At 40.7% G+C, this 26,287-nt stretch overlaps 1 protein-coding gene across 1 annotated transcript in view; it reads left to right on the top strand.

Annotated features, from left to right (window-relative positions):
* cfap77 (cilia and flagella associated protein 77) overlaps positions 1–26,287 on the top strand; it is a 156,955-nt gene that overhangs the window by 111,286 nt on the left and 19,382 nt on the right. Inside the window, exons 5-6 of the mRNA XM_072239951.1 lie at positions 7,537–7,642; positions 8,933–9,034. Of these exons, the coding sequence (XP_072096052.1) occupies positions 7,537–7,642; positions 8,933–9,034 (208 nt within the window). The remainder of the gene's footprint in view (positions 1–7,536; positions 7,643–8,932; positions 9,035–26,287) is intronic.

Here is a 26,287-nt window from a genome sequence, read left to right as displayed (position 1 = left end):
TCTGCGTTTGGTGATCATCATTGCCATTTATTAGTTCAGCTCTTGCTGCATGAACTGTCGCATTACTTGACAAGCTGAAAACAGAATTGAACATTGTACAATCATCATCAGCAAACATCCACTTTTGATCATAAGATGGAAGGAAGGTCATCAAGCGGCAAAAGATAGATGGGACAATCCTTATTTTCACTCCTTTAGATAACAATCCCCCATATAATTGGGCTTTTTCAACTAAGATTTGGTGAGACTGGAACTAGAGGTTAAAGGTGAAAGGTGAAATATTTAAAGGGAACCTGAGGAGGAACTTCTTCACTCAGAGAGTAGTGAGAATGTGGAACGAGCTGTCGCCGAAAGTGTTGGCTGCAGTTTTGATTTCAACAGTTAAGAGAAATTTGGATAAGTGCATGGATGGAAGGAATGGAGAGCAATGATCCAGAACGATGGGACTAGATGGGCCAGAGGACCTGGTTCCGTGCTGTAGGGCTCCATGACTCTACGATTCTAATTCATCGATAACAAATGTAATTAGAAGTAAAATTGTTCAGTATATGAAATTATCATAAAAACTGGTGCACCATGAAGTGACAGTTAAATACTTAAATAGATGTAGATTTTTTACACATAAGAAATTCTGCAAATGCTGGAAATCCAGAGCAACACGCACAAAATGCTGGAGGAACTCAGCACATCAGGCAGCATTAATGAAAATTAATTAGCAGCCGATGTTTTGGACTGAGACCCTTCATCAGGAATGGAAAGAAAGGAGGAAGACACCAGAATAAAATGTGGGGAGAGGGGAAGAAGGACAAGCTAGAAGGTGATGGGCGAAGCCAAGTGGATGGGAAAGGTAATCGGCTGGAGAAGGAATCCGATAGGAGAGGAGAGTGGATCATGAGAGAAAGGGAAGAAGGAGGGGCAACAGGGGAAGATGATAGGCCAGAGTGGAAATGGAAAATGGAACACTAAGCATCAGAGGTGCAGAGGGACTTAGGAGTCCTTGTGCAAGACTCCCAGAAGGTTAATTTACAAGTTGAGTCTGTGGTAAAGAAGGCAAATGCAATGTTGGCATTTATTTCAAGGGCTACAGAATATAAAGGCAAGGAGATAATGCTGAGGCGTTATAAGACAATAGTCAGGCCACACTTGGAGTATTGTCAACAGTTTGGGGCCCCATATCTCCGAAAGGATGTGTTGTCATTTGAGAGAGTCCAGAGAAGGTTCATGAAGATAATTCTGGGAATGAAGGGGTTAACTTATGAGGAGTGTTTGGCAGCTTTGGGCCTGTACTCACCAGAATTTAGAAGAATGCGGGGGGATCTTATTGAAACCTACCGAATGTTGAAAGGACTAGATAGGGTGGATGTGGAAAGGATGTTTCTTTTTTTTAGCCAGTGAGTATTGAATCTGTGGAATGGCTCTGCCACAGACTGTGGTGGAGGCCAAGTCTGTTGGTATATTTAAGGCGGAAGTTGATCGGTCAGGGCATTAAAGGATATGGCGAGAAGGCAGGTGTATGGGGTTGAATGGGATCTGGGATCAGCCATGATGGAATGACAGAGTAGACTCGATGGGTTGAATGGCCTAATTCTACTCCTATATCTTATGGAAGAAGAGGGAAGGGGGGAGAGGAGAACAAAAGAAAAGGGAAAATAAAATTACTAGAAGGAGAAACCAATTTTCATGCCATCAGGTTGGAGGCTACCTAGACAGAATATGAGGTGTTGTTCCTCCACCCTGAGAATGGCCTCTTCGTGGCAAAAAAAGAGGTCGTGGACCAACATATTGGAACAGGAATAGGGATAGGAATTAAAACAGTTGGCCACTGGGAAGTTCTGCTTTTGGCGGATGGAGCAGAGGAGCTCGACAAAGTGTGGGTGAGGGCAGCATCAGTGGTGGAAGGAAGGAAATCCCATTCTCTCATGTCCTGGAAAAGAAAGCTCATCCTGGGAACAGATGCAGTGCAGACAGAGGAACTGAGAGAAGGCAATGGGTGTCGGGGTGGGAAGAGGTCAGATAGCCATGGGAATTGGCAGGTTTGTTAAAGATGTCAGTAGATAATTTGTCGTCAGAGATGGAGACAGAGAGATAGAGAAAGGGGAGAGAGGTGTCAGAAATGGACAAGTAAATTTAAGGACAGGGTGGAAGATGGAGGCAAAGCTGATGAAATTGGTTAACTCAGCGTGGGTGCATAAAGCAGCACCAATGCAGTCGTAAGTGTAGCACAGAAAGAGCTGAGAAGTATTATCAGGGAGGCTTGGCACATGCACTGTTACACATAGCCAACAAGAAGGCAGGCATAGCTGGGATCCATATGCAGGCACTCGTGGCTACCCTTGAGTTTTGAGAAAGTGGAGGAGCTGAAGGAGAAGTTGTTGAGGATGAGAACCAGTTCTGTTGGACAGAGAAGAGTGATAGTGGAGGGGAACTGGAAGGGTCTTTTGTTGAGAAAGAAGCACAGTGCTTTAAGGCCTTCTTGTTGGGGGACAGAAGTGTACAGGGACTAGACACCCATGGTAAAAATGAGGGGGTCAGGCAAGGGAATTGAAAGTTACTGAGGAGATCGAGAGCATGTAAGGTGTTGCAGATGAAGGTGGAAAGGGACTGAACCAAGGAGGATAGAATGGAGTCAAGGTATGCGGACATGAGTTCAGTGTGGCAGGAGTAGGCAGAGACAATGGGCTTATCCAGACAGTCAGGTTTGTGGACTTTATCTAGAAGGTAGAAATGAGCAATGTGGGGTAAGTGAACTATTAATTTGGTGGCAGTGGATGGGAGATCTCCAGATTTGATGGGATTAGTGATGATGCAGGAGACAGTGATCTGTTAATCCAGAGTGGGATCCTTTCCAATGGGTAAGTAAGAGGAGGTGCCTGAGAGTTGCCACCTTGCTTCAGCAAGATAGATGTCATTCTGCCACACTACAACAGCACCCCCTTAGCAGGCTTGATAGTGAGATTGGGGTTGGTGTGGAGAGACTCAAGGGTATTCAATGGGAGAAAGTTTGTGGAAGAGGTAGGAGTGCTGGAGTTGAGCCAGTTAATGTCTTTTTGTTCCTAAGAAGATCAAACTTCTTTCATCCAATATTGAATATTTCCATATAACAGAATTTTATTTCAATCATTAGGTTTTTATGCAATTAGAATCAAATTTCTTGAAGAAAGTGGACTGATTTGAGAGAGATTACATTGAAAATAAACCTGGGGAAAGTACTGGAGCTATCATAATCCACTAAATCTTTTCTTTTGTCTTATTTGAAATACTATGCTGGAAATTGATTTAACGTCACCAGGCAGATTCTTAAAAGGGCAGCGAATCTAAGGCCATTAGTTCTATCAAATCATAAAATATATACTTTTCTTAATGTACAACTAAAGGATGGTTATAGATAAAGAACGTTGTATTTTTTTAAAGTGTCATTTGATGTAATCTGGAAGTATACCCTCCTCTTCCATATAAATCCAGATAACACCCAGGTTGACCTCATCACCTGATCCACTGATGCAAAGGTGAATACATCAAAGTACCTGATGGATTTCACAAACTTGATTAACTAAAATTTTCTCCAGCTGAACAATGCTGAGACTGGCTCTATCCATTTCAGTTTCTGACATCCTTTTTGTGCCTTTGGGGTTGATCCACCAACCTAACAACCAACACGTTAGGAGATACATAACCACACACATTGCACAGCCCTGGGTTCAGTGTCAATCTCCACAGTATTTTTGTTGCTGAAACTTCCAGCCTTCACTTCTGCAATATTTACCACATTTTTCTTTGAACTTTTATTATTGGAACTCCTTCCAAGCTTTCATCACCTAGCCTCCAATTATACAGTAACTTGCTACAAACCCAAACATATTTGAATTGTTGCCATTCTTCTCACCCATGCCAAATTAGCCTGAATATCGCTTCCTGTTTCTTGGTGTGCAGTTCCAAATTCCTTGCATTTGTTTCCAAATAATATCATGTAGTAATTTTGTTTGTCCTTCCTTCAGTCTTTGCACAAAATCCTGCTTCTTTACAAGTAGATGTCTCTTCATCTCTCTGCTCTCCATTTCAACAAAGATGAGTGTTTATTCAGCACTTCAGTCTTGATCTCTGAAATTCTTTTTTCAGTCCTTTCTGCCTTGCTAATGCATCATCCAGCACCCTACCCCCATCTGCCACTCTCTTCATGCCCATTCTTGTCTTCAAAATAACCTGTAAGTTTTCCATTTTGACCAAACTTCTGTTATTTCAATCCTCTCCCTCTTATTGTGCTTGCTATGCATTCTAACTTTTTTCCTCATTGTAATAAAGTCCCTCCCGAACCTTTTGAACATTTGAACAATGCCATATGTGAATTCAATTATTGTTGCATATTCTACATTTTATCCATTCAGGTACATGACTTGCAATATATCACTGCATTATCAATGTGTGACGAAAGTGACAGATGGAGTCTTCTAAACAGAGGGGTTTGAACTTAAAAGTTCATCCCTGATTGTGTATCATAAAGTAATGACTACATTCTTTACAGTGAATTGTGTTTCACCGTGCTGCGGAAATTGCATTCTGTCCAATTCATTGACTTTGCTGTTATCAGTCAGGGATGAATTTTCAGGTATTAAACTTGGTGGAAAGGAATTAAAGACTCATGTTCTACAGCAAACTTTAGATCATCAGAAAGTCTTTTTTTAAAAACTTACACAGTCCTTTTAAGTTAGTGCTGTCACAATGTTATGTCAGCAAATGTGGCAAATTTGTATACAGGAAGATCCCACAACACCAATAAGATAGATGAGAAAGTAGTCAATTTTTAGTGATATTGAATCTGAGATAAAAGCTGAGGCACACGCTGGGAAAGATCTCCATTGAATTGTTGTTTGGGAACTTTTAAGTCCATTTGCTGTGGGAAATGGAGTCTCGGTTTAGAATGTCATACAAAAGATAATATCTTGGACAAGACATTATTCCTCTAGTCTTGCTTTGCAAATATATGTATAAAACTGCTTTTGTCTGAATAGTTAAACAGGAACATGAAATATATTGTTTGACAAATCCAGTCCTATGATTACCAAATTTATTATTTCTGGAGTGTTAACATCTTCAATGCTTTCAAACAAAAATTTGACTTGTCTCAACTTAGATTTTATTGTTAAAGTCACTGTAGACAGAATCTATCCTCTACCATCAGCTTTGATTTTATTCCTGCTGTTAATATAACAAGAATATTCTCATGTACTGAACATCTGTAGTCTGAAATTTCCTTCTTGACAAAAGGAATATCTATCTGATGTCACAAGCGGTCGATATCAGTAGATCCACAGTACATGTACTACATCATAATAACTGCTTTAATAGTGCATAGAGATCTTTATGGAACACACAACTGAATGATACATTATTGCACACCCCTAATGAATATTTTAACCTTCTTCGTTTTAAGATTTTCCCATAAACCACAAACAATTAAAAGGCCCAATGGCCCTCCTCCCCTAATTAGTCACAGTATCCTGTTCATGTGTGTATTGCTAAGTACTTCAATTACCATCCTGCTACTGTCCTTGTTAGTACAGACAGACTGGGCCAGAAGGGAACAATTAACTGAATAGAAGCATGCAGTGTGCAGGTGGAAACCTGCATTGTGTACCTGGCCCCAGAGGGACAGTGTTACAACATTGCACACTCTCCCAGCTGTGAGTCAGATAGAATGGACCATGGATAGATTTTGAGTTTCTCCATTCAGGTACTAAAGGTGAATACATATTAGTGATTATATTATGAACATGTCGGCAGTAATAATAGTGACTCCTCACAATTCAAATAAGAAAAACACATTAATTCCTTGAATCCCTTGCATTTTGCAAAATATGCGCATATATTTTTCTAATATACATCTGCAAGAAAGATTTTCTACAAATCTTTACTAGTGAATAAAACAGCACAATTACATAAGTGTATTGAACCATGAAACATTTTTAAAGCATTAATTAGCTCTTTTTATGATTATTCTGTATATGCTAGCTCCTTTGATCCTGCATTTATACAAAGGTTTTAACTCTATATTTACATTTTTTGAGAAATGCACCAAATAAATCTTCCAAGCAACTCCTATGCAGTGGAGTTTCTAATAACTGTAAATTTAATTGTTCAGTTTCAGTTGTTGGAGTTGATGCTTGAGATTACCAATGTGGCATATACTTTGGTATTTCTAGTAATCGACCACAGATTATCGCTCAGTGACACTGTCATGACAATACTGGAATCATTGCTCCTTTAGTGAGCAAGTTTTAACTGCATAAAATATATTTGTACAACATCATTCAACTACATACATGACCACAGCCAAACATACAGCCAAATTTCAACTTCTAAACAGTACCCTATTATATCACTATTATTATTTCAAAACTATAAGGACGACTCCAAAGTAGCTAATTCCAAATAATCTCATTTCTGACAGTGCTGCAGATATACATCATTAAATATATTCTGCGTCAATTTTTCCTTCACCCTGGTCTTTTTATTACCACCTCAGAGTCATTCCTTGATAGCTAATACACTCAGTTCTCAATATAACCCAGATCACACTGTGCACTTCCCAGTATATGCAGTATATCATATTATTTCTTAGTAAACCAACAGGAATCATATCATATTGAGTAATTATTTTACTGGTGGTACTGTAGAGTATAGAAATGGAAGGAAAAAGAACAAGTAATTGTCCGTACAAAACAATGCTTTGTTTAAAAATATCGGATCAAGGGTATAATGAAACCCCTTCCATCTAACCCCACCATCCATCGACCACCATTCCCCCATCTAATATACATACACATAAAAAATAAACAGTTTGAATATAAAATCAGTTGAAAGTCGCAGGAGGTGATTCCAAGCATAGCTTAATCTCAGGACTTCAGGGACCAAAGACAGCTGAACGTACTGCCTCATCATTTATGTTTCCTAAACCACTCGACTTGTATCAGTTCTAGTTACCTATTATAAAGTCATTTTATATCAGCTTAACAACAGCATTCGGTGGAGTAAGGAAGGTATCAAATATTGTAAGCAGTATTATTAATGAACACAGATAGAAATAGCTCTCATTAAACATTTCAGAGTTTGACACAATGACTTGTGATTAAAAAAAAATTTTTTTTGGGTCCTGGTGTTCTCTGTCAATGCCGTCATTTATTGTTAATCCCTAAATGTTGGAGAAAATGATAATGAGCTTCCTTCTTGGATTACTGTCGTTCATCTGGTGAAGGTATTCCCTTAGTGCTCTCGGGAAGGGAATCCCAAGATTTGGAGTTAGACTGAGCAAATGAAGAGTATTGAGTGTTGTTTCAAAAGAGAAATATTATTGTATGAAATTTTATGTTGCATGGAACATAATTTTTCCAGTTGTGAACGTTGTGTGTAAAATCTAATTGATTATTTTTTCATTATATTCTAGGAAGCAGCCATATACCAACCTCATTTTTCCCACAGTTATACAAAAGAAAAAAGTCAGTGAAATATTTGTCAATTGACTTATTACAACTTTTTCCATAGGCCTTCAACCCCTATGTTTGATCTGCTAGAACATAAATTTCAGCAAAAGTGGATAGAGGAACAGAAAGCATTAGATGAAATAAGGAAGAAAAAAAAGACTCATCAGGTTTGTTTACAGTATAAATGCATTATACAAATAACATCTCTCATCAAGAGTGGGAATGATGCATGGTTAAAGCAAGCCAGGCTTAGGAGGACTAAGTCACGTTCTTTCTACATTATGTTCCAAATAATTCTCATTGGTTTCCATGCATAATATGTTAATCTGTGGAATTCATTGCCACAGCTGGCTATGGAGGCCAAGTCATTGGCTATATTTAAAACAGTCATTGATAGGTTATTGATTATTAAGTGCATCAAAAGTTACTGGGGGAAGGTGAGAGAATGGAGTTGAGAGGAATAATATATCAATGATTGAATAGCAGAGCAGACTCAATGGGCTGAATGGCCTAAAATAATGCCGCTATGTCTTGCGTCTTATCAGGAAACTCTTATTCTAAATGCATTGAAAAAGTCATTTTTAAAATTGGCTTAATAGAAGTTAATTTAAAGTTTGGTTTACTTGAGTTGTAAAGAAATAGACATTCTAGACAATGTTTCTGTTTATCAGAGCCAGAAGAACTGAGGGGATAAATAAACCCTTGCATTTATAAAGCCTTTCAGATCAAACATCTTAAGGAGCTTAATACACTGTGTTAGTTCTAATATTTAGTAAATGTTTTGTATTACAGAATATATTGCATTATACTGAGGCAATATCCTAAATGTTCCTCCTTTCGCTATGTATCAGTTACATTAAAATCAGAAATGGAAAATATCATACTAAAATTAATATTCATACACTTCTGTAGCTCTTCATTGTAACTATATGTCAAAAACAGAAGTTTTGCAAACCAAAAATTTCCAGTTATATGTAAAAAATGTTTACAGTTGTTATACTACGAAGAAGCATTTCAGTGAAAATACAGACGATGCCCACTTTAAGTGGGAGGCAGGTTTGCAGTCCTAGAAAATGGTCCTCAGCATATTGTCTACACAAGGGAGAAGGAAATGGAGTTGAAAAACCAAAATTGTGTTTAATTATTTACTTCTTTTTGCAAGAGTGAATTTTATTTCATTAGCTCAAAATTTTGGACAGTGATATGCAAATTCTGTAAAAACAAATTTCCTTTACTTAAGTGGCCACAACATGGGGTCACCTGTACAAATTTCCTGTTTAAATGTTAAATGAAAACACACTTATTTATTATAGGAGATTGAATTTTCAAAATAGTTACATATTGTTCTACACTGAATAATACATGTTGCCTACTAATATTAGGCTTGGTCTGGTGATGGAATATCTAATTCTAGTACAAACTTTGTAGTTTCATGTATCTGGGTTTTGTGTTTGTAGGTTCGCTTTATAAAGAATTATCAAACTCGTGCAGCATTCCTAAGTAAAGCCATACCACAGGTAGACCCTCCACCAGTAGTGCACCCGCTTCGCTACCGAAAGGTGAGATAGTTGATTTTGTTATTTCGTTTCTTTGCTGTGCGTGGTAGAGTCATAGAACACTACAGCACAGAGAAAGGCCCATCTAGTCCATGTTATTCTGCCTACTCAAACTGACTGGCACCTGGACAATATCCCTCCATGCTCCCCACATCGATGTACCTCTCCAAACCTCTTGTAAATGTTGCAGTCGAACCTGCGTTTATCACTTCCACTGGCAGCTTGTTCCACACTTACACCACCCGCCGAGTGAAGAAGTTCCCCTTCAGGTTCCCCTTAAATATTTCACTTTTCACCCTTAGCTTATCACCTCTAGTTCTAATTTCACCCCACCTCAGTGGAAAATCTCCCCTCAGTCTCCTATGCTCCAAGAAATAAAGTCCTAACCTGTTCAATCTTTCACTATAACTCAGGTCCACAAGTCTCAGCAACATCCTCTTAAATTCTGTCTGTACTCTTTCAATATTATTGATATCTTTCCTGTTGGTAGGTGACCAGAACGGCACACAATACTCCAAATTTGGCCTTACCAATGTCTTATGCAATTTCAACATAACATCCCAACTCCTGTACTCAGTACTCTGATTTACTAAGGCCAGTGTGCCAAGAACTCTCTTTATGACCCTATATACCTATGATGCTGCTTTCAAGGAATTATGGATCTTTATTCCCAGATCCCTTTGTTCTGCTGCATTCCTCAGTGCCCTACGGTTTACTGTGTAAGTTCTACCCTTTTTGTCCTCCCAAAGTGGAGCACCTCACACTTCCCTGTATGTTGCTTGGTCTTTCTTTGAGCTAGAGAATGAACTTCTATACAATTCTAATTCCCACAACAACATAGCTAGAAAACATGATAACTCAACTAATGGTGTAATATGTCCAGTAAGAACACAGCGTTACTGTTCTAAATATTAAGTTTTCCATAAATCACTACTTCTTGTAGGAAAGTCCCAATTCTGACCAAGGCTTCAACCTGAAATGTTAAATCTTATTTGTTTCCTGTAGATACTGCCTGGACTTCTGAGTATATCTAACCCTTTTTTTTCTTGTGTGTACATGTTTAAATTGATTCTTTGAACTAGTTTAAATAGTTGTTTGTTATTACCCTTAATATTGTTCAATGGCTTTGTTCTTAACAATCTATGAAAGTGAGCTTTTCATGTTTAACAAGATTCCCCCGCAATCTTAATGTCACTGTTATTCATTTATCACTATTACTTTTCATTACTCACACATGATTCTTAGGGTAAAATATCACACAGCTTACTAAAACTTAAGACTACAGGCTCAAACTCCACAGCTGGATTTGGGCTCAGCTTACAAATATTGCCTCATTCATAAACTCAAATGAATTTCCAACAAAGATCATTTACCGAAAATGTTACTCCTGTTACTTGTTCCGCAGATATAGCCCAATGTGCTGAGCATTTCCAGATTTTTATGTCTTTATTTCAGATTTCCAACATCTGCAGTTTAAAAAAATATATAATTGAAGCTGTTTTTCAGTTATATTCCATTAAATTTATTCTTATTTGGTATTCAATTAATGAGGGAGTTTAATTTGAGGCTTAATGGAGAGAGATATGTGTGATGACTTAAACCAAAACACACAAGTTTTTGAACTGTGTACATACAGAAAGGAAAGATGGTTAGCTGAGGTAACCTTAGAAAGAGCAGTGAATGAAGATTGTAGAATGCCACATTTCAGATTCCACCAGCATCTCTGGCCTTTAGTCCAGTATGGGTTTAGGGAGGCACAAGTACAAAAGAGGACTTTAAGATGAGGACCAATGCCTGACGTGGATCTGCATGAAAAGTGGAATGGAAAGAAAGGTTCATCATGTTCTTGGCATTAGGAATCCTCCACAAGGATCAAGGCTAAATTCAGTGCTGGATCCAGGATCCCCTCAAAGATCTGGGTCTAGGATAGAAACTGATGACCAGGTTAGGTGGCTGATCATCAGATTTTAGGGTCCACCTGGTTTCTATCAGGATCAATAGTTTGAATACTTTAGGGGGAGGGTGGAAGGTTACATTATCTGAGGAATGGTTGATAGAGGTCATGGCCACAGCAGATCAGAGAGTCTAAGTGGGTGCAGTGGTGAGGGAATCAGAAGGTTTAAAAGAGCAATGCAGAGGGGATGGTGTCAGCCTTGCAGATGTAATTCATGCCAGAGATGCTCATTAGGTATCTGAGTAAAGTCTATTTTCTCCCACAAAATGCTGGGAAGAAGAAGCACTATGTGATATCACTTCTAGATCAAATAGTTTCATCATGGTAAAGATGCTACTTACGCAGACAATGAGAAATGATTTTAAAGTGCGCTGGAGGTCACACCATCAGATATTCAGCTTACTTCCTAAAATTTTACATCTTATATAACATTTTTAAAAATTTGCATCACAATACTGTGGAAAAATTGTGGAATCTGATGGTATCAACAGATCCTAAGAGAAATTTAAATTTCCCAAGGTAAATTTAGTCTGGTTCTATTTTAGTTTTACATTGCTCAGTCCATCTTATCATCAGGGATAAGAACTAACATCTTTGTTTTAAAGGCATGTGACAGGTTTTTAAGTTTGCCTTCGACTGTGGCAGAAACAGCAATTTCCATTTGAGACTGCAGATGTATTGCTAGATTTAATTCCTTATCATTGAATGCCTTTCAGGTTTTTTTTTTAAAGATTTTAATCAGGGTTAGAAGGTAACAAAGGTTAAAAAATAGCCACCAGTTGTTCTGAAAAAGGGCTAGTGAAGGGATCCCCAATACAGATATAACAGCAATGCAGTTAGTTCACTGGCTGAATGGCGATATGACAAAGTTCTTTGAAAATGCTATTATTTTTTAATAAATGTTTTTTAAGTTATAACTACAAGCATGAAGAGGTTAACAGTAAGCATTCTGAAGAACAATAACATTCTACACCTTTCACTTTGAAAGAAATACACACAGTGGCCACTTTATCGGCTACCTCCTGTACCTAATAAAGTGGGCACTGAGCGCATGTTCATAGTTTTCTGCTGCTGTAACCCACCTACTTCAAGGTTTGACATGCTGTACATTCAGAGATGCTATTTTGCACACCACTGTTATAACACATAGTTTTTGAGTTACTATCACCTTCCCATCAGCTTGAACTAATCCTGCCATTCTCCTCTGACCCCTCTCATTAATAAGACATTTTTACCCACAGAACTGAATGTTTTTTTTGCTTCTCACACCATTCTGTGTGAACTTTAGAGACTGTTGAGCGTGAAAATCCCAGGAGATCAGCAGGTTCTGAGATACTCAAACCGCCCCATCTAGCACCAACAATTATTCCAGGTCAAGTCACTTAGATCAAATTTTCCCCCCCATTTTGATGTTTGGTATGAATAACAACTGAACCTCGTGACCACGTCTGCATGCTTTTACGCATTGAGTTGCTGCCACATGATTGGCTGATTAGATATTTGTATTAACGAGCAGGTATATAGATGTACCTAATAAAGCGGTTACTGAGTGTATAAGGATGACATTTCTCCTGCTTTGTGTTTTTTTATTTGTTTTACCGGGTGTGCTGCACTTATTGGTACATAGTGTGATGGGTACATGGCCATCTTATGATCCAGAGAATTTCTGCTTTATGCTGCAAAACATTAGCTCATGTAGGAGGAGAAAGGAGAAGTCATACTCGTACTTTATTTATCCCGGGGGAAATTGGTTTTCGTTACAGTTGCACCATAAATAATTAAATAGTAATAAAACCATAAATACAAATGTTTGTAATCAAATAGTAATATGTAAATTATGCCAGGAATCCCATCAAGTATGTTTATTCTGTATAGTGTATGGAAGGTGCAGTGAGTTCTTACCTTATTGCATATTTCGTTTAACATCTTTGTTTTTTTACTAGTGGATTGTAATCAAAGGTAGGATCAGAGGTTTTTTTCTCTTAACTCATCTCATTGGACCAATTGTGCCTGAGAATTGTACTGCAACGGTCACTAAAATAATGTGATAATCATTGTAATCAGAAGTGTGAATATCAAATCTCAGACCTATCATATAAACAGCATGCAATGTTTTAGAATAGTGCTTTAAAACCCAGGCGACACACACGAAAAATGCTGGTGAACGCTTCAGGCCAGGCAGCATCTCTAGGAAGAGGTACAGTCGACGTTTTGTCCAGGACCCTTCGTCAGGACTAACTGAAAGAAGAGATAGTAATAGATTTGAAAGTGGGAGGGGGAGGGGGAGATCCAAAATGATAGGAGAAGACAGGAGGGGAAGGGGTGGAGCTAGGAGCTGGAGAAGGGAGAGGATCATGAGACAGGAAGCCTGGGGAAAAAGAGAAGGGGGGAGGGGAGCCCAGAGGGTGGAGAGCAGGCAAGAAGTTATAGTGAGAGGGACAGAGGGAGAAGAAAAAGAGAGAGAAAGAAAAAAAGGGGGGAATATATATAAAATAAATAAATAAGGGATGGGGTGTGAAGGGGAGGAGGGGCATTAACAGAAGTTAGAGAGGTCAATATTCATGCCATCAGGTTGGAGGCTACCCAGACAGAATATTAGGTGTTGTTCCTCCAACTTGAGTGTGGCTTCATCTTTACAGTAGAGGAGGCCATGGATAGACATGTCAGAATGGGAATGGGATGTGGAATTAAAATGTGTGGCCACTAGGAGATTTTGCTTTCTCTGGCGGACAGAGCGTAGGTGTTCAGTGAAATGGTCTCCCAGCCTGTGTCGGGTCTCACCAATATATAGAAGGCCGCACCGGGAGCACCAGATGCAGGATATCACCCCAGCCAACTCACAGGTGAAGTGTCACCTCACCTGGAAGGACTGTCTGGGGCCCTGAATGGTGGTGAGGGAGGAAGTGTAAGGGCATGTGTAGCACTTGTTCCGCTTACAAGGATAAGTGCCGGGAGGGAGATTGGTGCCGGGAAGGGATGGGGGGGACGAATGGACAAGGGAGTCGTGTAGGGAGCGATCCCTGCGGAATGCAGAGAGAGAGGAGGGGAGGGAAAGATGTGCTTAGTGGTGGGATCCCATTGGAGGTGGTGGAAGTTACGGAGAATAATATGTTGGACCTGGCGGCTGGTGGGGTGGTAGGTTAGGACAAAGGGGAACCCAATTCCTAGTGGGGTGGCAGGAGGATGGGGTGAGAGCCAATGTGCGTGAAATGGGAGAGATGCGTTTGAGAGTGGAGTTGATGGTGGAGGAAGGGAAGCTTCTTTCTTTAAAAAAGGAAGACATCTCCTTCATCCTGCAATGAAAAGCCTCATCCTGAGAGCAGATGCGGCAGAGGCGGAGGAATTGCGAGAAGGGGATGGCATTTTTGCAAGAGACAGGGTGGGAAGAGCAATAGTCCAGGTAGCTGTGAGAGTCCATAGGCTTATCGTAGACATCAGTAGATAAACTGTCTCCAGAGATAGAGACAGAAAGATCAAGAAAGGGGAGGGAGGTGTTGGAAATGGATCAGGTAAACTTGAGGGCAGGTTGAAAGTTGGAGGGAAAGTTAATGAAGTCAACGAGCTCAGCATGCGTGCAGGAAGCAGCGCCAATGCAGTCATCGATGTAGAGAAGGAAACGAGGGGGACAGATACCGGTATAGGCTTGGAACATGGATTGTTCCACAAAGCCAATGAAAAGGCAGGCATAGCTGGGACCCATATGGGTGCCCATAGCTACACTTTTAGTTTGGAGGAAGTGGGAGGAGCCAAAGGAGAAATTATTAAGAGTAAGGACTAATTCCGCTAGACAGAGCAGAGTGGTGGTAGAGGGGAACTGGTTAGGTCTGGAATCCAAAAAGGAGTGGAGAGCTTTGAGACCTTCCTGGTGGGGGATGGAGGTATATAGGGACTGGACATCCATGGTGAAAATAAAGCGGTGGGGGCCAGGGAACTTAAAATCATTGAGAAGATTCGGAGTGTGAGAAGTGTCACGAACATAGGTGGGAAGGGATTGAACAAGGGGGGGATAAAACAGTGTCAAGGTATGCAGAAATAAGTTCGGTGGGGCAGGAGCAAGTTGAGACAATGGGTCTACCTGGACAGGCGGGTTTGTGGATCTTGGGTAGGAGGTAGAAACAGGAAGTGCGGGGTGTGGGAACTATAAGGTTGGTAGCAGTGGATGGCAAATCCCGAGCTGATAAAGTTGGTGATGGTGTGGGAGACAATGGCCTGGTGCTCCCTAGTGGGGTCATAATCGAGGAGTAAATAAGTGGAGGTATCCGCGAGTTGACGCTGTGCCTCGGCAAGGTAGAGGTCAGTACCAACATATAATTCTCTGTAACTTCCGCCACCTCCAACGGGATCCCACCACCAAGTACATCTTTCCCTCCCCTGCCCTCTGCTTTCCACAGGGATCGCTCCCTACACGACTCCCTTGTCCATTCGTCCCCCCATCCCTTCACACCGATCTCCCTCCCGGCACTTATCCTTGTAAGCGGAACAAGTGTTACACATGCCCTTACACTTCCTCCCTCACCACCATTCAGGGCCTCAGACAGTCCTTCCAGGTGAGGTGACACTTCACCTGTGAGTCGGCTGGGGTGATATACTGCATCCGGTGCTCCCGATGTAGCCTTCTATATATTGGCGAGACCCGACGCAGACTGGGAGACCGTTTTGCTGAACACCTACGCTCTGTCTGCCAGAGAAAGCAGGATCTCCCAGTGGCCACACATTTTAATTCCACGTTCCATTCCCATTCTGACATGTCTATCCATGGCCTCGTCTACTGGCAAGATAAAGCCACACTTGGGTTGGAGGAACAACACCTTATATTCCGTCTGGGTAGCCTCCGACCTGAGGGCATGAATATTGACTTCTCTAACTTCCGTTAATGCCCCTCCTCCCCTTCACACCCCATCCCTTATTTATATGATGTATTCCCCCCAACCTTTTTTCCCCTCTCTCTCTCTTTTTTCTCCCTCTGTCCCTCTCACTATAACTCCTTGCCTGCTCTCCACCCTCTGGGCTCTTCTCCCCCCGTCTCTTTCTCCCCAGGCTTCCCATCCCATGATCCTTACCCTTCCCCAGCTCTTAGATCCACCCCTCCCCTCCTGCCTTCTCCTATCATTTTGGATCTTCCCCTCCCCCTCCCACTTTCAAATGTCTTACTATCTCTTCTTTCAGCTAGTCCTGACGAAGGGTCCCAGCCCGAAACGTCGACTGTACCTCTTCCTGTAGATGCTGCCTGGCCTGCTGCTTTCCACCAGCATTTTTTTATGTGCGTTGCTTGAATTTCCAGCATCTGCAGATTTCCTCGGGTCGGCACTTTAAAACCCAGTATTAGATTACAGCCTTATATTAATCCCTAGCACATGAGGTCCTTCTATGTACTGTTTCAGTATGTAGAAAGAAGGAACTGTTAGGATACTTTTCATTTAAGATAAAAATAATGTTCACATAAAATGAAAGATTCCAGAGCAATCAAAGGTGAAGCAAGCAATGCCCAAGTAATACTAGTAGGGCAGACTGAAGGTACAAATTGGTGTTCTAGTCATATTAAGTTTCTCAAGGTCTTAGTATCTGCTACTTGAAAATACTTGGATTATTAATTCAAGTCACATTTGCCCACACTTAATGTCCTTAATGGAGTAAAATGATGGGGGTGGGGAAGGAAAGGGCAGAAAGACAGAGGAACAAATGGAACCAAAATAGTACACCTAATCATTCAAGGAGAACAACACTTATTTGTAATTCTGCACATGAAAGCAGCTGCACCTGATACAGTGATTTACTTCACTTTAAAATTGTATCATAAGTAGAAAACATAAATTAATTTGTTAGTGCTGCTCCATCATATAACACAAAAGCAGATTAGAATTTTGCACAGTATATTACAGGCTGAATTTGTTCAAATCTGCTGTGAGTATTCATTGTTCAAATTTAAAGGATTAGAATGGGAAGAAAATAGACATGGGAAACTCAAAAATTAAAAAAAGATCTTCAAAATTGTTGTCATTGGAATATGCTTTGAAGGAAACAAGCTGTGTCCAAGCCCCATCCAAAATTTCTCTGCATATTACATTTTTCAATTCCTAGGACACCCTGTAAGTATGTGTCCCATTAGCATATGTCAGTAATCATTTTATAAGTTGCCTGTCAGCCCAAGGCTGTTCTACCAGGTAATGTCAAGGAAAGAACACGACCCTTCAGTGTTCAGCAGATTGTGTGAATCGCTGGAGATCTGAAGGGGGCAGCTTACACACCATAGTCAATCCCTCACCCTCTCCATCTCCTCTCCTGCATTACTGAAACTCAAACTGCTGGGAAATAACCATCTGCCTTTCTTATTGATGGCATCTTCGGTCTTTTCTGGAAATAACTATTCCAGCCATAAACAAATAAAAAGTGAATTATATACCTTTAAGAATCAGGCTTAAATAAACTCAGTACTGTGGTAAGACTAGGCTGTGTTTTAATAAAAATGAGAACTTTTCTGCATTACTGGTCTGCTCTACCAAACCCTTACCTCTTAATCCCTGTTAAAAATATAACTTACCTTCAGCCTGGCTGCCTCCAAGTAAAGCTTTCCTTTGAGCCCAAGGAAACCAGACTTCAATGAACACAACAGACCTATTCACTACCAGATCCATTTGGACCACAACTAGCTGATTAAGGGCTTGCTGTCAACTGGCAGAACTGTTTGCTATCCCAGCCTCACCTTCAACTGCAGAAGTAACCAGGGCTTCTTTTCACCTATGTAGTCTCTCACATTAAATTCCTTTCTCCAATCTCCTTAACCCTTATGTCCAGCAAAATGAATACAGAGCTCAGTAGACTTTGTCACCAATATTTCTGCTTCCTTTCCTTACTCAGAATGTTAATGTTCCTTCTCAGCCCCACCCACCAATCAACCAATCACTAGTTTCCCTCCCATCTCTCCTCTTGAACTCTGGTAATCATTATGTGCATGAGAAACATGTTCTGCAGCTTTGAAAAATATTCCCAATAAATTGATGAATAGCTGGCTTCCTTTCCTGGCTCTGCTCTAGCTTATATTTCAGATGGCTCCTGCTTGAACAGTATCTCCCTATTCCTTTCTCATCTCTTTTAAATCTGTCGTTATCACTACTCTCAAAACCTTGCTGTTACTGTGCCTGCAAACTGTTGACTAACTACAGTTGCACTCCACCCCCTAAAGTCCTTGGATATGTTCTACCCTACAAGTTCATTCTTACTTTATCTGAAACTGCTTGTTTGAATCCCTACAATCAGGTTTCCATGCCTGCCAGATTATAGGTTTTTCGTGTTATTAAAAAATTCTTGTGTGATTGTAGCTAAAGATTAGCTGCCCTTCCTTGTCCTTTTAAATCTGTGTGCAATCTTTGACAAAGTTGACCACCCCAACCACTTCAATGTCCTTTCCACCATCATCTAGTTAGGAGGAACTGCTTTGCCTGCCAGTCAGAAACTTCAGAATGACCTCCAATGGTTTCTCTTTCCATGTCTGTACTGTTATCCCAAGGATCACCCATGGCATCCTAGCATTCATGTGTATGCTCACATCCAAAAATATGGTGTCAATTTCTATATGCATGCTGATAAACCGCTGTTTTACCTCTTCACAATCTCCACTCCTGGGAAGCTGGGAGGAGTTACTGAGCAGAAAATAATTGGATTCATGTAGGCACAAATTTGGTGGAAAAGGGCCTGTTTCTGTGCTTTATTCTATTATTCTTTGACCCTTCTGAAATAACACCGCTCCTCCATTTCTGGATCAGCCCAAATTGCTCCTGCACACTATTAGGACCATGAGTGACACTGCTCCGATCTTAAACTATGGTATCCACAGCCACTACGTTTCTCTCCATTTCTTTTCTCCTTTAAAGTTCTTGTTCAATCCTCTCTGGCTGAAGTTTTGGTCAGGTATCCCAATATAGTGTCTTGGTATCAAATTTTTTGAAATTGCCTTGTAGAGCACTTTGGGAGGTTTGTGATCACCTGTCATTCTATGAAAATAAAGTCATCTTCATAGAATGGGATCTGTGCTGAGCCCTCTGCTGTTTGTGATGTCTATAAATGACCTGGATGAAAATATAGATGGATGGGTTAGTAAGTTTGTGGATGATACCAAGATTGGTGGAGTTGTGGCTAGTGCAGAAGATGAGCAAAGAATGCAGTGTGATATAGATCACTTGCAGATAGCAAAGGCATCCGTTAGTCTTGCAAGACCACGGATCTGCACCTGGAAAGTCTTCACTCTCCAGGGTGCAGACCTGGGCAAGGTTGTATGGAAGACCAGCATGCTGCAAGTCTCTCCTCTCCACGACTCCGATGTTGTCCAAGGGAAGGACATTAGGACCCATACAGCTTGGCATCAGTGTCGTCGTAGAGCAATGTGTGATTAAGTGCCTTGCTCAAGGACACAACACGTTGCCCTGGCTGGGGCTCGAATTCACGACCTTCAGGTCACTAGTCCAATGCCTTAACCACTTGGCCACGTGCCCACACAACCACTTGCAGATATGGGCAGAGAAATGGCAGGTGGAGTTTAACCCATATAAATGTGAGGTGTTGCACCTCGGTAGGGCAAATGGAAGGAGACAATACACTGTTAAGGGCAAAACCCTTAACAGTTGCTGAGCAGAGAGATCTTGAGGTCTATAATGTTGCAACTTTATAAACGTCTAGTTCGGCCGCATTGGGAGTATTGTGTACAGTTCTAGTCGCCCCATTGTAGGAAGGATGTTGAGGCTTTGGAGAGAGTGCAGAAAAGGTTGACTAGGATGTTGCTTGGATTAGAGGGCATGTGCTATCATGAGAAGGAGGACAAACTTGGGTTGTTTTCTCCGGAGTGGCAGAGCCTGAGGAGAGATCTGTTGGAGGCTTATAAGATTATGAGAGGCATAGATAGAGTGGACAGGGAGAATCTTAATTCCAGGGTGGAAATGCCTTAATACTAGGGGGCATGCATTGAAGGTGTGAGGGGATAGGTTCAAAGAGGATGTGAAAGAGTCATGGATGCCTGGAATGTGCTGCCTGGTATGGTGGTAGAGGTAAATACATTAGAGGCTTTTAAGAGACATTTGGATAAGTACATAACTAGGAAGAAGATGGAGGGGTATGGATATTGTGTAGGGAGGAGGGATTTGTTTTTGAGGTTTTTTTATTTACATTTTAGCTGGTTTGGCCCAACGTCGTGGGCCAGAGGGCCTGTTTCTGTGCGGTACTGTTCTATGTTCTATTTCCTAAAGATTCAATTAGATTTTCAGATATTTCTAACCGACAGTCATTAATTATTAAAGTTCCTTGCATCATTAAAACAAATAAATGTGAAAATCTAAACAAAACTGCATGGGTCAGAAATCTAAAGTGAAACAAAAAATATTGGAAATACTCAGCAGGTCAGGCTGCAGCTGTGGGAAAATAAACAGAGCAAACATTTCACATCAATCGTCAGCAGAACAGATTTATTTTTATGATTAAAACTCCAGTTGGGCACTTCGAACCAGTTACTAAAATTCCTATAAAAGTAGATTTTCTTGTTACGGTAGTTCTCATTCATCTTGAGTTCAAAACAAAAGGAAGCATGCCTACAAAACTGATCCTTTTTTGTACCTGCAAGGCATCACTTCCTTCATGTTGGTCTAATTAGCCTGTGATTTAATTAACGATCACACTTCTAAACAAGACAAGATAGATTTCTGTTCCACACTTATGCACACAATTTAGCAGCTCAACTATTACCAGTTTACCCATAAAAATGCTGAGAGCTAGTTATATTTTGTACATTTTTCTTCTGACAAAGTAGTTTTACAGGATTATTTTAATGTTTAATGACACAGAACAGTACAGCACAGTACAGGTGCTTTTACCCACAATTTTGTGCTGACCTTTTAAATTACAGCAAGATCAATCTAACCCTTCCCTCCCCCATAGACCTCCATTTTTCTTTCATCTATATGCCTATCTAAGAGCCTTTTAATTATTTCTAATGTATCTGCCTCCACCGCCACACTCAGCAGCGCATTCCATGCACCTACCACTCTCTGTATAAAAAAAACTATATCTGGGTGTTCTTCTCTGACGTCCTTGGTTCCTATCCTGGGGGAGTAGACACAGGCTGGGGATGGGCTCAGGTCAGTGCTGGTTTTATTAAGGGTGTCAGAGGTTACAAGGAGACTGCAGGAGAATGGGTTTGAGAGGGAAAGTAAATCAGCCACGATTGAATGGTGGAGCAGATGGGCTGCAGGGCCTACTTCTGCTGCTATGTCATATGGTCTTATGGACTACCCCCCCCCCCCATACTTTCCTCAAATCACTTTAAAAATATGTCCTCTCGTGTTAGCCATTGCCACTTTAGGAAAGAGGTGCTGGTTGTCCACTCTATTATGCCTCTTATCATCTTCTACACCTCTATCAAGTAACCACTCCTCCTATTGCACTCCAAAAAGAAAAGCCCTAGTTTGTTCAGTCTTTCCTCATGTGTTCTCTAATCCAGGCAGCATCCTGGTAAATCTCCTCTGCACCCTCTCTAGAACTTCCACATCCTTCCTATAATGAGGTGACTAGAACTAAATATAATACAACAAGTGTGGTTTAACCAGAGTTTTATAGAACTGCAACATTACTTTGGGGTTCTTGAACTCTACCCCCTAATTACTGAAGAACAACACACTATATGCCTTCTTAACCGTCCTTTACTGGTGAGTACTGATTTGAAACATCAAAGAATCTATGAATGTGATCCCCAAGATCTCTCTGTTTCCCCACACTGCTAAGAATCCTGCCATTAATCCTGTACCCTCACTTCAAGTTCGACCTTCCAAACTGTATCACTTCACACTTTTCCAGATTGAATCATCTGATGCTTCTCGGCCCACTTCTGCATTCTGTCAAAGGCCAGTTGTAACCTATGACAACCTTCTGCACTGTCCACAACGCCACAAACCTTCTTGTCATTTGCAAACTTCCTAATCCACCCTTCTACTTCCTCACCTAAAGTCACTTATAAAAGTGCTAGGACAGATTCTGCGTAACATCACTGGTCACGGACCTCCAGGCAGGAAATGCTCCACTCCATCTACTATCATTCTCTACCTTCTTTGGACAAGCCAATTCCAAATCCGCACATCCATATTTTGCTGGTTCCTGTGTCTCCTCACTTTCTAAATGAGCCTAACATGGGGAACCTTGTTAAATGCCTTACTAAAGTCCATATCCATCACATCCACCACACTACCTTCATCAACTTATTTTCTCACTTCCCTGATGTTTCTTTCTATCCCTGTTAAGAACTTAAGTATTTTTTACTGAAACAATTAGATTCAATAAGAAAAGACCATCACCTTTTTCATTAAACAAGAACTTCTGAGTGGTAGTTGAATTAAAATGAAGATTTAAATCAAAAGTTGATCACTAAAATTCCCACTGAGATATGATATGATTTTTGATGACTTAATTAATCCAATAACCAGCTTGGAGACAAAATATTTCCTTTAAGATTTAACTTGGCCTTTTAAAGAATGATAGGACTTGAAATGCCTGTGATTATCAGTAAAAGTCTACGTGAGACAACCTCACTAATTAGTTGAATTAGGGTATAATAAACTGTACTAATCTGCTGCAAAAGGACTGTAGGGACATAATGAATGTTGATTGCTGTGTCTAAACAGCAACAATAATTAACAGGAAAGGATGTGAAACTAGGGAAGAGTTTTAAATAGGATTGGTAGTATAAAGGTATATAGTAATAGCTTTACAGTGCCTTGGGAAATGTGTGGCAGTGTCTCACACAATTCTGTCGCAGAAACACAATTCATATTGAAGAATCATAATATGAATATAATATTCATATTAAAGATAGTGGTGGCAAAATTCACAAACAACAAGAAAACTGTGGACTTTGAGCTTTACAGCAGTACATTGAGACAATATCAAAAACACTCTAAGTTAATCAGCTTGCTATGTAGTATTATAAAAAATTAAAAGAAATTGTAAATTTGGGACTGCTTCTGCAGAATAGACTCAATTAAGGATGAATTGATAGAGATGATTAAAACTAAGAGGGATGCAATGTATTGAATAGAAATGGATGCCTGTAACTTCAATCCCACTTTCTGAATATGCTATGTAATAATATCAGCTCATCAATGGATTAGTATTACAAAAGCAAAGCAGAGCGCATTCAGCATCATTGAGCAAAGGTGGATTTCTAAAAAGATTGTTTTCAGTAAATGGTGGGGTGAGGTGGGAGGGTCTAGAACAAGAGGACAGAAATGCAGGATCAAGATCAACAAAACAAGTATTAGAACAAAGAATAACACACACAAAATGCTGGGTCAGCCAGTATCTATGAAGGGGAATAAACGGTCGATGTTTCAGGCTGAGACCCTTCATGAGGATTGGAAAGGAAGTGGGATGAAGATGGAATAATAAGGTGGGGAGAGTGGAAGGATTACAGGCGGGCAGATGATAGATGAAGGCAGGTGAGGGGAAATAAAGAATCGAACGTATTACCCAGAGAGTTGTAGCAGGGACCATGTCAACATATGATAAAGTGGGTAACTTGAAGAAAAGGGAATAATGGTATGCACGAATAGTTAGGAACTTGGAACACAGCATCCAATAAATTGGAAGGGTGTTATATTTTTGGTGTAATTCTTTGTAATTACAACTCTATTTATGGACTGCCTTTAACATAGAAAATTATCCCCAAGTATTTCCAAAGGGTGTCAGGAAAAAGTAGCCAATAGTATCAAGGACCAAAACTAGTCATACCAGGTAAATTGGCTTCAACAGCTGATTCTTGGTTCTACATAGAAACATGGAAAACCTACAGCACAATACAGGCCCTTTGCCCCACAAAGTTGTGCCGAACATGTCCCTACCTTAGAAATTACTAGGCTTACCCGTAGCCCTCTATTTTTCTAAGCTCCATGTACCTATCCAAATGTCTCTTAAAAGATTCTATCGTATCCGCCTCCACCACCGTTGCCGGCAGCCCATTCCACGCACTCACCACTCTCTGAGTAAAAAACTTACCCCTGACATCTCCTCTGTACCTACTCCCCAGCACCTTAAATCTGTCTCCTCTTGTGGCAACCATTTCAACCCTGGGAAAAAGCCTCTGACTATCCACACAATCAATGCCTCTCTCTTATCATCTTATACACCTCTATCAGATCACCTCTCATCCTCCGTCGCTCCAAGGAGAAAAAGCCGAGTTCACTCAACCTGTTTCCATAAGGCATGCTCCCCAATCCAGGCAACATCCTTGTAAATCTCCTCTGCACCCTTTCTATGGCTTCCACATCCTTCCTGTAGTGAGGTGACCAGAACTGAGCACAGTACTCCAGGTGGGGTCTGACCAGGGTCCTATATAGCTGCAACATTACCCCTCGGCTCCTAAATTCAATTCCATGATTAATGACGACCAATACACCGTAGGGCTTCTTAACCACAGCGCCAACCTGCGCAGCTGCTTTGAGCATCCTATGGACTCAGACCCCAAGATCCCTCTGATCCTCCACACTGCCAAGAGTCTTACCATTAATATTATATTCTGCCATCATATTTGACCTACCAAAATGAACTACTTCACACTTATCTGGGTTGAACTCCATCTGCCACTTCTCAGCCCAGTTTATTCAATCAATGTCCCGCTGTAACCTCTGACAGCCCTCCACACTATCCACAACACCTCCAACCCTTGTGTCATCAGCAAACTTACTAACCCATCCCTCCACTTCCTCATCCAGGTCATTTATAAAAATTACGAAGAGTAAGGGTCCCAGAACAGATCCCTGAGGCACACCACTGGTCACCGACCTCCAAGCAGAAGATGACCCGTCTACAACCACTCTTTGCCTTCTGTGGGCAAGCCAGTTCTGGATCCACAAAGCAATATCCCCTTGGATCCCATGCCTCCTTACTTTCTCAATAAGCTTTGCATGGGGTACCTAATCAAATGCCTTGCTGAAATCCATATACACTACATCTACTGCTCTTCCGTCATCAATGTGTTTAGTCACATCCTCAAAAAAATTCAATCAGGCTCATAAGGCACGACCTGCCCTTGACAAAGCCATGCTGACTATTCTTAATCATATTATAACCATATAACCATATAGCAATTACAGCACGGAAACAGGCCATCTCGGCCCTTCTAGTCCATGCCAAACTCTTACTCTCACCTAGTCACACCGGCATTATATCTCTCCAAATGTTCTTAAATCCTGCCTCTCAGGATCTTCTCCATCAACTTACCAACCACTGAAGTAAGACTCACTGGTCTATAATTTCCTGGGCTATCTCTGCTCCTTTTCTTGAATAAAGGAACAACATCCGCAACTCTCCAATCCTCCGGAACCTCTCCTGTCCCTGTTGATGATGCAAAGATCATTGCCAGAGGCTCAGCAATCTCCTCCCTCGCCTCCCACAGTAGCCTGGGGTACATCTCATCCAGTCCTGGCGACTTATCCACTTGATGCTTTCCAAAAGCTCCAGCACTTTCTCTTTCTTAATATCTACATGCTCAAGCTTTTCAGTCTGCTGCAAGTCATCACTACAATCACCAAGATCCTTTTCCATAGTGAATACTGAAGTAAAGTATTCATTAAGTACCTCTGCTATTTCCTCCGGTTCCATACATACTTTCCCACTGTCACACTTGATAGGTCCTATTCTTTCACGTTTTATCCTCTTGCTCTTCACATACTTCTGTGATCAAAGCTTTGATATCCCAAAAGCAAAATAATAGATATGGATCCAAGTATGAAACTTGTGCAAATCTTAAAATATTCCAAGTTTAGAAGCAGATTAATTCCCCTAGCCTTTAGGCCTCCATCTTAAAACTACAGCTAAACGAAGCTCAGGTTATAATGCACATGGTTCTGGGATAGGACCTTATTGCCCTTAGTGGATGCAATGTAGATTCAACAATATCTTATCAGAATTTCCAGAGTTAGGCTCTGAGGATAGATAAACTAAGCTTACAGTATATTCCCTGGAATATAAAAGGTTACAACTGGTGTTTGAAAGGAATTGATAGTATTGATCCAGAGAAGCTTTTCCTGTTGGTAGAAGAGTCTGGGGCAATAAGATCAGAGCAGGGATAATAAGGAGAGTAGCTGGAAAACAATTCCTCAGGCATAATTGGAAGCATCTAACTCTTTCATCAGTGCTAGCTGTTAGCTCAATTAATAATTTCAGATCTGGGTTCAGTAGATTTTTTGTTCTTTGGACTTTGAGAAGTATCTGACAGAAAGGTCTATTCTAAACTAGGCCAACAAAGTGACCTTAAAAATTGGAAGAGATAAATT

Source organism: Mobula birostris, chromosome 22 (assembly GCF_030028105.1).
Source record: "Mobula birostris isolate sMobBir1 chromosome 22, sMobBir1.hap1, whole genome shotgun sequence".
NCBI lineage: Eukaryota > Metazoa > Chordata > Chondrichthyes > Myliobatiformes > Myliobatidae > Mobula > Mobula birostris.
This window is presented reverse-complemented; position numbering and strand designations above follow the sequence as displayed.